This window comes from Mustelus asterias, unplaced genomic scaffold, assembly GCF_964213995.1.
Source record: "Mustelus asterias unplaced genomic scaffold, sMusAst1.hap1.1 HAP1_SCAFFOLD_120, whole genome shotgun sequence".
Lineage (NCBI taxonomy): Eukaryota > Metazoa > Chordata > Chondrichthyes > Carcharhiniformes > Triakidae > Mustelus > Mustelus asterias.
Genome location: NW_027590159.1, coordinates 5,576 through 21,793, shown reverse-complemented (window position 1 = coordinate 21,793; position 16,218 = coordinate 5,576). Strand labels below are relative to the sequence as shown.

General features: G+C 43.0%; 1 gene segment (V, D, J or C); it reads right to left on the bottom strand.

The window, feature by feature from the left end:
* Nucleotides 1-6,953: 6,953 nt before the first annotated feature.
* LOC144484615 (Ig heavy chain C region, membrane-bound form-like) lies at nucleotides 6,954-15,774 on the bottom strand. The segment is given in 6 exon segments: nucleotides 6,954-7,490; nucleotides 7,633-7,757; nucleotides 12,066-12,395; nucleotides 12,872-13,180; nucleotides 14,073-14,378; nucleotides 15,359-15,774. Coding segments are annotated over 6 exon segments (1,290 nt in total).
* Nucleotides 15,775-16,218: the final 444 nt, after the last annotated feature.

The following is a 16,218-nucleotide window of genomic DNA, read 5'->3' as shown; positions in this document are numbered from 1 at the left end:
GGGCAGTCTCGGGGTGGGTGTAGCACTTCCCCTGATACCATGGCGACATCACCAGCGTCGCCGGTGGCAGGGCCTTCTCGGCCCACCCATGCGGGCGTGGTGGCTGCCAGAATCTGATATAGGCAAGCAACTGTGCTTTTCCACTAATGTCAGTCGATTCATCAACTTGAATGGCAAATTTAGAATTCTTCATACTTTCAGAAAGACGCTTCTCAATATGAGCTGACATATCAACTATTCTTCTGCGAATTGTATTATCAGACAAAGGAATTTCCATAACTTCTCGCTCAGCATCATCACCAAACAAAGTTTTCGCAATCAAGCTGCAGGCAGGCTGAATCAATGTTTCAGCTATTTTATGTGGTTTTGTCTGTTGAGCAATCAATTCAGTCACTTGGTAAGATACAATCTGCATCTTATCTGAGACTGTCATTCGTTTTTCGAAATATGATCGTTGGCATTTCTGCTGTTCCAAAAGCCTTTCAAAATATTGAACATCCTTGTTTGCCAGATTTCCATGTTTTGACAACAGATGTCTTTTCATCGTGCTTGGGACCATGTTGGAATTGGAAAGCTTCTCACCACAGATCAAACACATAGGCCGAGATACGTTTTCATCTCCAGTCCATGTGAAACAGGGACTCAGATAGCTATCCATACATAGTTGACAAACTTTCTTTTTTGGAGGTTTGCTTGGGCCTGCTACTGGTGTAGAATTAAACGACTGTTCTTCAGCACCCTGTTCGAACGGCGATTCTGGATCACAATATGGACCCGGACCGTCCTCAGCATCACTTGATGGTCTTGCTCTCACTTTGGAAAAATATCTATCCATGTTCAAATGTTTCTTTGATTGTCCTTGAATCTTCCCGCCACACTTGCCATCCTCTCTCGCCGCACCAGTGTGGCGCGCCGCACACCCTTTGGGAACCACTTAATGAATCCAATTCTCCTGATTTATGTCTCCCTATATCAGTGTGTAATGGAACCAACTCCTAAAACAGTGAACACACAAACACGGTGAGGGAGCTCCCTCTGGTGGTGATGTAAGGTAAATGGCCTCTGTTTGGGAGGTCAATGAATTTCAGATTACTGAAGGATCTTGTTGCACGATTATACTGCTGTATTTTTACTTGTTCCTATTATTCTTATTATAATGTAATTAAATTCAGAAGGGCCCATGCACGGAACTAATATGAATTTCAGTTTGAATCTTCATCAATTGCTTTATCTGTTTTGAATGTTCCAGGCCTTTCTGATAAACTATATTCGTGTTACACAATTTGAAGCCACAGCAATAGTGATAAGATTCAAACCCTCAGTAAAGTTCGGTCCACACATTGACAGGATGTAAATTTGACTCTTAGCTCACATTTACCTGACACACTGTCGGATTTCAGTGTTTCTCCTTCAATTTTAAACTTTTCTCAGAGTTGCCGTTACTATATTTTGTCTAACATATCAGCTATCCCGGAATGGGGCTTGGGAAACTTATTACGTCTTTCCTGCAACGTGGTGAGGAGAACTGTACAGCAAATTCCAACCGTGACCTACCTCGCGTTTTATACAGCTCTATCATTGATATAATGTTGAATCATCATATAAATCATCATAGAAACCCTACAGTGCAGAAGGAGGCCATTCGGCCCATCGAGTCTGCACCGACCACAATCCCACCCAGGCCCTACCCCCACATATTTACCCGCTAATCCCTCTAACCTACACATCCCAGGACTCTAAGGGGCAATTTTTAACCTGGCCAATCAACCTAACCCGCACATCTTTGGAATATTGTGATTGGGCCCTCTGATTGTTGAGAGTCGGCGGGATATTGAAATGTTCAGAATAATATAATAATTTAACCAGGCAATATTAGGTCAGAGAGGACAGTCAACCCTCATTGACTGTCTCTCTCCTGATGCATGCATTAGCAAATAAATTCATTTTCGTTCTTTAACTATATACTGTTTTTGCAGTCTGTGTATTGAGTGAGGTTCAACAAGTACAGAGCACCTCAGGGGATACCTGAGAAAAATCCTCTTACAATTTGGCGCTGCGACAGCAGGGTACTCACCGGTGACCGCTGGCAGGACGTGTTCCCAAAAGGAGGGTGAGTACTTTGTTTCAATACCACCAGTTAGGGTGCTCTGCGTCTGGCAGCCGTAAGCTGTAAGTTGAGTATCTCGGACTGGGGGAGAGGTGCAAAAGTGGTGTGTATGTAAAGAGCCCACACTTAACGTAGAAGGGCCAGGGACGGACTCTCGGATCTCCTATGGAGTGGAGCGAAAAGCCGCGTAGTAGAAGGGGAGTTTGCAGAGATGCTATGCTTAAACATAGGGTGCCGGGGATGGACTCTCGGACACTCCTATGCAGCGGAGCTGAAATTGCCATGTAACTACAGAAGCATCAAGTGGCTAGACCGTGTGTACAGACGGCGGGTGGCGCGGGCGCAAGGAACTCACAGGGAGGGGTTCCAGAGGAAGGGACAAGGCCGTGTGAGAGAACCAGCAGGGAGAGGTCCCAGGAGCACAGGTCTCCTGTGAGACACTTGTGTGAGAGAGAGAGACGGGTTAAATTGGTTGGTCTCAAGCATCCTGGACCAAAGAGGGGAGTAAAGAGTTAAAAGCAGCACGGACTTTCTGTGTTTGGCACAGAGAGAGAGGATGTAATTGTGCGATTCATGGTCATTTTCGAGAATAGGAATCCGACAGAGATTTGAGCTCTGCCATGTTGGGAAAGGAAAAGCAATTTCAAGATGGGTGTTTTGTTCCGTCTGAAAAGTTGTAAGGAGAGTTAACTATTTTGGCACACGGTTGATTTGATTTTGTATTTGCCTGTGTTGGTTACGGAGGCAAATGCCTTCTGGAAATCCAGATACACCACATCCACAGGTTCCCCATTGTCCACTGTGCACGTAATGTTCTCAAATAATCCTACCAAATTAGTCAAACATGACCTGCCCTTCATGAACCCCTGCTGCATCTTACCAATGGGACAATTTCTATCCAGATATCTCGCTATTTTTTCCTTGATGATAGATTCAAGCATTTTCCCGACTACAGAAGTTAAGCTAACCGGCCTATTGTTACCTGCCTTTTGTTTACCTCCTCTTTTAAACAGTGGCATCACATTTGCTCTTTTCCAACCTGCGGAAACCACCCCAGAATCCACCGAATTTTGGTAAATTACCACTAGTGCATTTGCTCTTCCACCCACCATCTCCTTTAGTCCCCTGGGCTGCATTCCATCAGGGCCAGGAGACTTGTCTACCTTTAGACCCCATTAGCTTGACCAACACTATCTCTTCCGTGATAATGTTAGTTTCTATGTCCTCACCTGCCATAGCCTTCATGTCATCAATTTTTGACATGCTTTTTGTGTCTTCCACTGTGAAGACCGACACTAAACACCTGTTCAAATCCTCAGCCATTTCCTCATTTCCTGGTCTGACCAATTGACATGTAGATTAAAATCGCTCATGATAATTGCTGTACCAGTTTTATATGCATCAGTTGATTATTTCTCGCCCTACCATGATGTTATAATTTGATGGTCTATAGAGTACGCCTATCAGTGACCTTTTTCTCCTTACCTTTTCTAATTTCCACCCAAATGGATTCAACCTTTTTTCCATGGAACCTATATCATCTCTCATTACCGCCCTGATGTCATCCTTGAATATCAGAGCCACACTACCTCTGTTAACTTCCTGTCTGTCCCTCCAAACAGCCTGATACCCCTGGATATTTAATTCTCAGTCATTCCCATCCAGCAATCATGTCTCCTCTCTATTAACTTTTTTCCCCTGATTTCCGATGTAGTTGGAACCTTCTCTCCACATGCTAACCTGCTGCTTTCTTTCTGTTAGCCGTTATATTTCCCGTAGTTTTACTCTTCCCTTCCCCCCTAAATTGTTAGTTTGAAGACCTTGTGACCACCGAATTTATCCATTTCGCTAGAAAACTTGTCCCAGATCAGTTCAGGTGAAGACAGTCCCAACGGTACAGATCCCTCCTGTTCCAATACTGATGCCAATACCTCATGAATTCGAACCTCTCTTTCCCGCACCATTCCTTTAATAACGTGTTAACTTCCGGAATTCTCTCAATCCTATGCCAATTTGCATGTGGCTCGGGTCGGAATCCTGAGATTATTAACCTTGAGGACCTGTTCTTTAATTTAGTTCCAAGTGCTTGATAGTCCCCAAACAGGTCCTATGGTTCTATGACACACTTGTGAAGTGTATATTTTAGATAACTTGTCTCTTAGCCAGCAAAATACTCTGACTAAATAGGCCCATTGATCAAAGTGACCTCGAAATGGAGAGTGAAGATGGAGAATAATTCACACATGCAACGAACTATCAGCAAAGACTAAAGGTGGGTTGTTAACTAAGCATCAATGCATTTTTAATATAGTTGCAAGTTAAAAACCAACTGCGGCTCAGCTGTTCTTGAGTGTTGTGTTTTGTTTTGATTTTTTTATGATTCGGTGACACTCGTTGTTGAGACTGAATTGTTGTTTCTGTTTATCAGTGTGAGCGCGCCCTCTGCTGATCATTAACTGGAACTCCCAGTCTGGGGTCTCTGTGCGGGTTTCGCAAAATCTCTGTGGGCTCCATGACACAGAAATACACGACGGTGTCAGAAAAAAGAGCTCTAGTGACATTTAAAGGAAAAGTGTTGTTCCCTTTGTGTAAATTAGCCGACAATCTATCTGGGAAATGTGGAGTCATATCGGTATTGCCAAGCTACATGTCTTCATCAAAAATCTCAGAGCTTGCCGGGGATACTGGATGTACCTGTACAGAGTTTGAAGAGCAGCAGTCGAGTATTTAAAGTCCAATGTTATGTTCTGTCCTTCCAGAAACCTGAATTCTGATCGATCTTCAAACACTGAATCTTTAGCAATTGTCCCTGTCCTATTCCTGCTTCTAGTTTCTATGTTTCCATGTACTAAACATCCAAAAGCAAGAAGAAAATTCAGAGGTTTTGAGGGAGAGCATTTCAGAGATGAAATACTCAATAGCGAGACATAATCGCTAGACATTAATATCAAAGATGCTCAGTAGAGCAGGATTGTGGATACGCTGAGATCTCAGGTAGTTATAGGAAGTAACAGGGAGGGAAGGGGTGAGACAGTGAAGGTGATTGACAATTCAAAGGATCAGGATATTAAAACGCAGACGTTGCCAGACTGGGAGCCAATGCACATCAGCGAGTAGGGGCTTGATATGGGCTTGCATAAAGGCAGTGGGACCAAATGTTTCGGATAATCTTCCGCTGCACAGTGAGCCCCTTGGATTGATTCAGGAACCAGAGAGCATTGTGTGTGACGGGGACTGATTGGAATGGTGACTATATTGACACGTTTCACCCACCAGTGGGTATAGAACAAACACCAATAGCTTTGGAAGATTTGTAACCTGGAGCTGGCAAAGGGAATTGTCAGCAAGTATTCAGATTAGATGGGGCAGTAGCTGGTGTTTGGAGTTTGCGCGGTGATATCTCTCCATGTTTTTATCGTTCACAGCCAACATGTTGGTGATTATAATCGTATCCCGTGGACGTTACGGAATCTCCCGGTGCATCACCTACTACCTGGTGCCGATAGCGATGAGCAATTTCCCGATCATCATCATTGCCGTCACCCTCAACCATGTCGGCCGCATCTACTTTTCTAACAATGTTCTGTCCACCACTCTGACGAGTGCAGTGGGCATCATACTGGTCTTTGCAACACAGGATGGGTCAGTTTGGCTGACGGTAGCTTTCACTATCGACTGTTCTGTGATCATCTGCTTCCAGAGCCTGAAGACCAGATGCTTCATTATACTCCATTGTGTCAGGCTATGAAGCAGCACAGTCCTGCTCTGTAATGGAAACCCATATGTGAACGTAACGGATTAATAATTGAATAAAGTCAGCAACGTGTTCCCGCTGACTGTTTCGTCAATTGCTTCTGCCACTTAATATGAAAAGGCAGATGTAGAGGTGTCTTTACACAAATGGGATTTATACAGTAAATGGCAGAACCCTTAAGAATATTGATAGGCAGAGGGATCTGGGTGCACAGGTACACAGGTCACTGAAAGTGGCAACGCAGGTGGAGAATGTAGTCAAGAAGGCATAAAGCATGATTGTCTTCATTGTCCGGGCCATTGAGTTTAAAAATTGGCAAGTCATATTGCAGCTTTATAGGACCTTAGTTAGGCCGCACTTGGAATATAGTATTCAATTCTGGTCGCCACGATGCCAGAAGGATATGGGGGCTTTGAAGAGGGTGCAGAAAAGATTTACCAGGAAGTTGCCTGATATGAAGGGCATTAGCTATGAGGACAAGTTGGAAAAACTTGGTTTAATCTCACTAGAACGACGGATGTTGAGGAGCGAACTGGTAGAAGTCGACAAGATTATGAGGAGCATGGACAGAGTGGATAGTCAGAAGCTTTCTCCCAGGGTGGAAGAGTCAATGAGTAGCGGGCATCGGTTTAAAGCGCGAGGGGCAAAGTGTAAAGGAGATGTACGAGGCAAGTTTTTTACACAGAGGGTTGTGGGTGCCTGGAACTTGCTACCGGGAGGTAGTGGAAGCAGATACGATCGTGACTTTTTAGGGGCTTATCAAATACATGAATAGGATGGGAATAGAGGGATATAGTCCCCGGAAGGGTAGGGGGTTTTAGTTCATTCGGGCAGCATGGTCGGTGCAGGCTTGGATGGCCGAAGGGCCTGTTCCTGTGCTGTAATTTTCTTTGTTCTTTGTTTTTTGGGACACTGGATAGCGCAGCGGCACCTTCACTGAAGTGTCGTCGGGTTGATCAAAATCCAAACAGGATTGATTACAAAGCCCTATCGGTTGAAAGGGGCGTCGTGAGTGAGGGAGCGTTCGGATTGGAAAATCGAGTGATAAGGTTATGCCGTGGAGCTCAGCATGTAGCAACTTCTAAGTCATTTAATTTGTCATTCAAGATTTATTTAAAATTTCACAGAGAACATTTTACAATAAGATACAGTTTAAAGTTGACCCCAGGTGAATACACAAACTGAGCGTCACAGTGAGAACATAACATTGTCGCCTAAACTGACAATTGTCTATAACTGTAATTAACTAAAGAAAGAAACAACACTTTGCACTGTATGCTAATACTTGTGACAACAATAAATCAAATCAAATCAAGAAATCAGGGCCTCCACATAAAAGGCGGTGAATAATTCTCAATAAGAAATAACCACTAACTTACACATTAATTTGAACAATGGTGAAACTCCAAAATACAATTATATTGTCGACACGATTATCTCATTCATTTTAAACAGAAACAAAAACGAAATCCAGCTTATATTCTATCTCAGTTATGGATTCGAATCTGTTCACTGAAGGCACATTAACTTTGAGGATCACAATGATAACGTATTTTTATTCCACAGCACCACACTGTGAGCGGACAGATGGGCGAAAACCACAAGATTTCCTAAATTCAATCACCCGACCTGCAAAAGAGAAATAAAATAATTCAACAACCATTTTATGTGTTTGAGACATTTATCTAAAGGCTCTTCTAAATTGAGACTTCTGGATATTTTTCAAACCTCTCCTATCTGATTCAGATGTGGGTGGATTGAATCATCTCACCTTCACCAGAGTGACGGCAGCGCTGTAGGACATGCTCAGGAAGAACAGGACTATGAATGTCGAAGCAGTTGTCCAGATATTGCTGTTATCATCCTGGTCTTCAATCCAGGTGGATTCTGCGGAATCTACGGGGAGAGGGAATACTTTCAGATTTTTTTTCTCGTCATGGATATTATTTTGGTTATTCATTTTCCCTTCTTAAGGTATTATTTTGTTCTCTGATATACTTTTCAAAGCCTATGTGTTATTAACTTAAACGCTTAATAAAATTGTCAATGCATATATTATTAAATTAATCTCTCTCAGTAATATAATCTACAATTATATAGGACGTTGGTGGGTCCGCACCTGGAGTATTGTGTGCAGCTTTGGTGTTCTTATCTGACGAACAATGTCCTTGCTATAGAGAGAGTAAAGCGAAATTTTACAAGGCTGATTGCTGGGATGCAGTTCTGTCATATGAGGAGAAATTAAGTCGGTTAAGATTATATTCACCGGAGTTTAGAAGAATGAGAGGGGATCTCATAGCAACTTATCAAATTCTAACAGAGTTAGACAGGGTAGATTCAGAAAGGATGGTGGATAAGTCCAGAACCAGCGGTCATGGCTTGAGGATAAGAGGTAAACCTTTTTGAACTGAGGTGCGGAGAAATTTCTTCACCCAGAAGATGGTGAATGTATGGAATTCACTACCACAGAAAATAGTTGAGGACAAAACAATGTATGAATTCAAGCCCTTAGGGCTAAATGGATCAAGGTATATGGGGTGGGGCGAGAATCAGGATATTGAATTGGTTGATCAGCCATTTTCAAAATGAATGGCGGAGCAGCTCGAAGGCGTACTCCCGTTTCTAGTTTCTGTGTTACAAATTCCGCACCCGTCCTTCCAATATGTTCCTCATACTGGATTTGAACATATGTATTTGAACATATATTTTATTATTTAATCTTAGGCGATCGTTTAGTCTTGTTTAATTTTGTACCAACTATCAGTAACTAATATTATGAAGACCAAACGACTGAAGATAACTGACGCGGACTGAGCAACTTGGGTCTACATTCTCTTTAGTTTAGAAGAATGAGAGGCGATAACATTGAGACAAAATAATCCGAATGGGTTTCACAAGTTGGACACTGAGCTGCTGTTACCTCTGGATGGGGAATTTAAAATAACGGGCGTTTGAATAGGTGTGCTCTCGTTTAGGGCTGAGATGAGGAGACATTCCTTCACTTAGGGATATGACTCTTCTGAGTGGCCTGCCCGAGAGGACTGTGGATGCCCCATCATTGAATATTTTTAAGGCTGGGGCAGATATAGTTTTGGTTTATCGGGTAATAAAGGATATGAGAAGTAAGTGGGAACTGGAGTAAGAGGCAATATCAGACATCAGCTATTTGAATATTGAAGTAACGCACATTGGACCTCTGGTCAAGTCGTAGAATTATGGAATTACTGCAGTCCTGAAGAGGCCATTCGGCCCATCGAGTCTTCACCGACATTGGACCTAGCCACCCCATCTCCATAACTGCACAACAGTCCCATGGCTATTCCACATACCCTACACATCTTGGGACACCAAGGGGCAATTTGTCATGGCCAATCTAATTAACCTGTACATTTTTGGACTGTGGGATTAAACGGGAGCTCCTGGAGGAAACCCATGCAGGCACGCAAACTCCGCACAGGCAGCCACCCAAGAATGGAATTTAACTTGGGTCCCTGGAGCTGTGAGGCAGCAATGCTAACGATTGAGCCACCAAGCTGCCCTGATACTATTTATTTTGCTCTTCGAATCGTCCTGGATGATTTTAGAGATAACTTCAGACAGTTATTCATTGAGGTACTGTAAATGATGATCGATAACAGATGGAAAGGATTATACTCTTTGTTTGTTTGGATTTGGCAGTTAATTTATTCACGTCAGTTTCGAAAGGAGAACATGGTTTTAGGCTTTGATACAGCAGCACGGACCCCTTAGTAAAAACAACTGAATTTTAATTTTCCTGAAAGCCTTCCATTTTTGTTTGTGCTTTAGCCTCTGTATATGTGCACATGGGGATGTACTGATCTGTTTTAATCTTTGTTTGTGTGCCCCTGTGTGTGAGAATGTGTTACGTTACCGTGGTGTCGATATAAATATATTTGAAAGAGATATGTTGAAGTTTTTTGTCTTGTAGTCAGAGGACAATGGCACAAACATCAAACGCAAATGGAGCAATAATTGATACTTCACGAGAAAACAGTACATGTTGGTTGACAAGTGGACTGTGATTAGTGGAGACATTCCATGATGAATGTAACAGTTAAACGTTGACTGAGAGTGAACTGCCAAGCTTTGTTTAAGTTCAGAGCAGACACATTCACAGTAATTGGTCAAGTTATTGCCCTGAGAAAGGAATCAGATCTTGGCTGTCTCCTATTTTGTTCAGATGATACAAACACAATGTCTGTATGTGTTATTTATCTCTGCAAAGAATAGGGTGCTGTGCTTTAATGCATGCAGCTTCTCGCACAGTTAGATGCATTGCATTCGCCACTCTCTCCCTAAGAATTATAAATTGCTGTTCCCGTGATAGTTATTATTCCTGTGAAGAGCCTGGGGAATGCAAGATGAAAAGCTTAAACATCTTTCTTTTTTCAGCGATATTCAATTTCTGTTCTGCCATATAGATATCTAAATTAAAGTATGTTTTATTTGGAAATTAAGTCTATCATGTGGATATATTGACCATGTGTGTATTTTAGTGTTTATCCATCTCTATGAATTAATGTGTGTGTTAATGTGCCTGCTTCTGTGTGTACCCCTTTTCACTGTGAGGGAGTGAATATTTATTGGTGTGTTTATGTGATGGGTCAGAGAATCCGTTGACCTGTGTTTATGGAAGGATGTTAGAGTTTGTTAATGCATGTGTATGAGTGGTCACCCGTGTCAATGTTTATGATAGTCTTAATTGGAATGCTTTAGTTTTAATTTGCGAGGGGGCATGGGTTGTTAATGTTTATGTTTGTATTTTCTTCTGGTTTGTGCTGTGTTTGTGGAGATGTATATGTGCGTGTTTATCTCTGTTTCTGTGTGTCTGACAGTACGTGAACATCATTATTATTGCTCCAAGTTTTACTAAATAAACCGAACCGGAACTGTCCCTGTCAGACGATATTAATGGAATATTCGCCTCTTTCTGGGAATTCATGTGGTGTAATGTGAGCTGCAATGTGACAACAAGCTGAATGAAAGAAGCATTTCAATCAGCAGTCCTCAGAACATCAGGGATAGAACGGGAAAAAGCCAGAAGAATTCAAACACCAGTGAAGTTTTGGGCTGTTAGTATTTAATACATCATACCATTAGAAACTTTGAACCAATATAAACTGAGTCCACAGAAATAGGGAGCGGTGCCTTTCCACTCTGTCTCCTTGGCGAGGCGGAGTATAATGGGTTAACCATCGCCCTTTCCCCTCTCTCTGTTGGCACAGTGAGTTTAATGGGTAAACAATTGCTCTTTTCCCCCTCTGTCGGGTAGGTGAGTGGGGACAGTGAGTTAAAAAATCAATTTTCTCGCCTCTCTATCAGGCGAGTTGATGGAGGATTGATTGAACAGCCTAGTGCCCTATCTGCGACTGGGGATGAGAGTTTCCGTTGTTATTCTTGTGTCGCTCTGACTCCAGTCCCCACTGGGTGCGATTCTGCAACGAAGAAATGATCAAAACTTTGATGGGATTGACGAGTCGTCTATATTTAAAAGTGAATCATTTGTTGCTCGGAATTAGAACGTTTTCGCATCAACCAGTAACTGGATGAAATTTGCTGAACTTACTCAGGGTAATCACTGAATTAATTAGCGCCAATCCACCTTAATTCTGTACTCTATCTCAATTTGGAGCGCTGGGTCTCTAAGATTGAGGTTTATTTTTTATGGCTTTTTTTATTAGTGTCACAGTAGGCTTACGGTAACACTGTGATAAATTTACTGTGTAAATTCCCTAGTCGCTACATACCGTTGCCTGTTCGGGTACACTGGGGAAGAACCTAGCGTGGCCAATGCATCTAAAAAGCACGTCTTTCAAACTATGGGAGGAAACCGAAACAGTCAGAGGAAACCCACGAAGACACGGGGAGAATGTGTAAACTCCACACAGATAGTCACCCAAGCCAGGAATCCAACCCAGGTCCTTGGTGTTGTGAAGTAGTAATGCTAACCACTGTGCCACAGGGAGGCAAGACACTGGTAAGTATCTGCTGTCGGAGGAGCATTTATGCCCATAGCTAACAGAGGAATCAAAATGAATTAGCAGGTTGGATGGTTAACTCATAAGCAGATGAAAAAAGCTTTATTATTTTTCTTGCAGCTCGAAATATAACCAATAAATTCTCATTAACATGAACTAACGGGGTCCACCAGTACAGGAGAAATGTTCACAAAACTGGGTTTACCGCTGGATTTGTCAACTGTTTTGTTGATGATCTTCAAGGGGAGTGCTTCATGTCCCACCACGCAGGAGTAAGAAGTGCCGCTGGCCCACTCCTTCGCTGCAATGGATAACAGGCTGTACATGAAGAAGGAGCCATTCCCGTTCTCCGCCACCACCTCAGTGTTCCTGTAGTTCCCGGGATTCACGGGCTTGTCATTGACGGTCCACTTGACGAAGACCTCTCGCGGGGAGAAATCTCTCACTAAGCAGCTGAGGGAGACGAATTTCTGAGCGGATATTTGTTCTGCCGAGGGCAGGAGGACAGAGACGGACGGTTCCCGCGGATTTGGATCTGCAGAAAATTGCAATAAATGTCAATAAACTGGAGAACTCTGCAAACAATGAAACCACTGGTTAGATATCAGAAAATTATGCTTTGCTTTCGAATTTAAATGTTTCCATTTTTGACTTCCAGCTTCGAGGAGAGGGGAACACAATCGCTTTCTCAAATAACTCGGGGCTAGACTGGAAAGTTTCAGAAAGATTACAACGCAGAAACAGGCTATTCGGCCCAACTGTTCTGCGTTGGGTTTTGTGTACCACACCAGACTACTCCCTACTTATTCGATCATAAACCAATACCATTCTCTTCAGATCACTTTTCATTCATCAACGTCCCACGCAAAAATATCTACAGGCCCAGAGCGTTTAGTTAGCAGAGTTACCACTCAGAGGAGTGGTAATGCACTGAATACTAAGTATTGAACATTACACTTACACTGGAAATAGACACAGTGACGCATTTATTGCTTCAATCTCTCAGCTCACCTCTTTCCTTGTGGATGGATTTTCTTAAAGGAGTCGGCAGATCCTGATGGCTCACCACGCAGTCAAACACAGCCCCACTCAGCCAGGCTTGTGTCGAGATGTTTAAGTTGCTGACCATGCTGTCAGGATCCTCTTCATGCTTTTCTGCAATCTCTGATTTCAAATAATTCCTGTCTCGGATCCAGGACACGTTGACTCCGGAAGGAGAATTGAAAATGATACAGGTTAAGGTCACAGTCGCCTCGAGTAAGACCTGTTCTATTGGTGGTGGTTGTATTGTCACTGTGGAATCCGGGCAGTGGGAAGGACCTGTGAATGAAAAATGAAAACCAACTCAAGTTCTCCTTCAGAAGCAGGACAGCAGTATTCAGCCTAAAGGAGACGAAGTCGCCTTCGAGTTATCAAACTCTAACTATCGCCTTTCAACTTCTATGGTGAATGGAAAACCAGGTTGCTCTGTGAAATTATTCTCTTTATTAAAGTATTGTAGCAGCGGGATCATTCTGATGAATCAGCATTGCAGCATTCCCACACAAATAGACCATCCTGAACTCAGGAAAAATTAATGGCCGTTGGTTTATAAATAGGGTGGATGCACTTTCCAACATTTTACCCCTACGCTGTGACCTGTGAAACAGTCCGACACCTACTGTTTCTCCAAATTTTACCAGCTGTGTCAGGAGAAGCTGACATCAAGTCCGCCTCGGTCACTATATTACTTCAAATTAGAAGGGCGCATTGTTTCAAGGAGAGGCAGTGGCATGGTGGTGTTATCAATGGGTTTGTAACCTAGGGCAAAAGTCTGGGGTCATAGATTCGAATCTCACCACCACAAATGGTCAACTTTGATTTGATTACAAAACGATATTTAAAAGTCTAACGATCATTATGAAGCCATTGCTGTAAATGGTTCACGAATGCCCTTTTAAAATGTAAATCTGCTGTCTTTATCTTGCTCTGGCATGCATGTGACTCCAGATCCACAGCAACGTCGTCGACTCTTAAGTGCTCTCAGGGATGGGCCATGGAGAACATCTCATGACAGAATAAAAATAATTGCTGATGTGATGAAATTCTGAATGAGGCGCTATCCGACTGCAGCAAACTACATGACAGCTCTGTGCTTCGCACGAACTTCAATAAATCTCTAATTCCGATTAACAGCGGAATGATTTGTTTTCCCTCGGTTTGCATCCCTTACCCAGAGATCCGGTGATGTTCTGACTCTGAGTGAGTCCTTGATGAGTGACCTGGCAGGTATAGACCGTTTTGCTGGACCATTCCCCAGCGGAGACTGTCAGCCGACTGCTCGCCGAGAAGTTTCCGTTCACTTCACAGGCAGGAGAGGTGGCAATTCCTGAATCCATGGGCTGCCCATTCTTCAGCCACTCCACCGTCATTGACTTTGGCTGGAAATCGATGATTGAACAGACGATGGTTGCAAATTTCCTGCTTGTGATTTCTTCACTGGAACTCACGGTGAGGATAACGGTTGGGGGGATGTCGCCTTCAACAAACACACGTTCAGACGTTACTTGAAGGTTCAACTGACAACAAATAAAATTATAGCTTTTATTTTAGCACCGGAGCTGCCAATTTGAGAATTATATCCATGGTTTGGTTGAATTGGTAGGGAAATAGCGAATGGAATTCAACCGTCAAAAGTGCCACGCAATGAATTTGGGAGGGCAAACAAAGCAAGGGAATAGTCGATAAAATGGAAGATTTTGAGGGATTGAGGAAATGCAAGACCTTAGAGTGCATGTCCACAGGTCCTTGTAGATGGGAGGGCAACTGGAAAAGTTGATCAAGAAAGCATATCGGATTAGTTCCTCTATTATGTGAGATATTGAATGCAAAAACAGTGATGCAATGATGGAGCTGTATAAAACGCTAGTTAGGCTACGTTTGGAGTTTGCTGTTCAGTTCTGGTCACCACGTTGCAGGAATGACGTTATGGCTCTAGAGAGAGATGACGCTGACAAGAATGTTGCCAGGGACTGAAAATTCCCGCCATGAGGCGAGATTGGATAGGCAGGGGTTTTTCTCCTTAGAAAAAGAGGAGGCTGAGGCGTGACATAATTGTGGTTCACAAAATTAGAAGGGACGTAGGCAGAAATAATTCATTCCCCAAGTCGAGGGCTCAATTACCAGGAAGCATGGTCATTTAAAAGGTCATTACGTCTGCATCTCAGGTGCTTTAACCTGCACGGCTACGGCGCAAGGGCTGGAAAATGGGCTCCAAATGTCTGGCTAGTTTATTTGTTCTCCCTTTTGGCCAGCACAGACATGATGGGCTCAATGGCCTCATTCTGCACAGTAATAGTCCTGTTGTTCTTTGGTTCTGAACAACTTTTCAGTCAGTAGACACTTACTTGGATTTTGAATAATTCAATTTTTTTCAGAATGCTACAGATCAGTTATAACTAAAGCCTTAGACAGTTCAATCACAGCGTTCCTGTCTTGCCCAAGTTCCACAACACTTACATTGCATTCCAATGCTCTTGACGGAGTCGCTGTGTCGAACCTCACAGTCGATTTTGCTGCACTCTCCCTCTGACTGGGTGATGGTTAACTGGCTGCTCAGGGTGTAGGTTCCATTCGCGTTTCTCACTGATGGATAAGTCTTAAATCCAGTGGCGATCAGCTGCCCATTTTTCTTCCAGGTCAGTTTGGAGACATCTGGAGAGTAGTCCATCGCCAAACAGCCGTAGGTGATGGAGCCGCCGGGGTTGTGTTGCTGACAGGAAGAGACGAGGCTGTAGAGAGTGGGCGGAGACGGTGTCGCTGGGAAAGAATAGTCGATTCAACAAGTTAGACTCTTACTTGCGTTTATTAATTAGTCAAACATATTTATACAAGTAAGTTTCTATATTAGGTATAGCTCTTGGGGCTAAAGGGATCAATGGATATGGGTAGTAGACGGGGTCAGGATATTGATGAGCTGTGATCAAAGTGAATGGTAGAGCAGGGTCAAAGGGCCGAATGGCCTACTCCTGCTTCTATTTTCTATGTTTCTACATCACGATTTGTCTAGAATTATGAACTTAACTTAATATTTCCCGATTAAGACCTACATACACCTTTCAGATTCTGTTACTCCTATCATTTGAGAATCACCATCTTTGTAGAAACTCACATCACTGTCTCGACCTCTATCAGATTGGAAAGACAAAAACATTTTGATGTCATTGTAATGACATACCATTCATTGGATTAACAGAGAAGTGTAAAGAGTTTCTCCATTACTTCAGGCACGAGCTATTTCTCAAACAACAGCACTTTGTGATGAAGACGGTGTCTCTTCATTCATATCAGCCACTCGCCTGATGCAAGAGCTCCAAAAG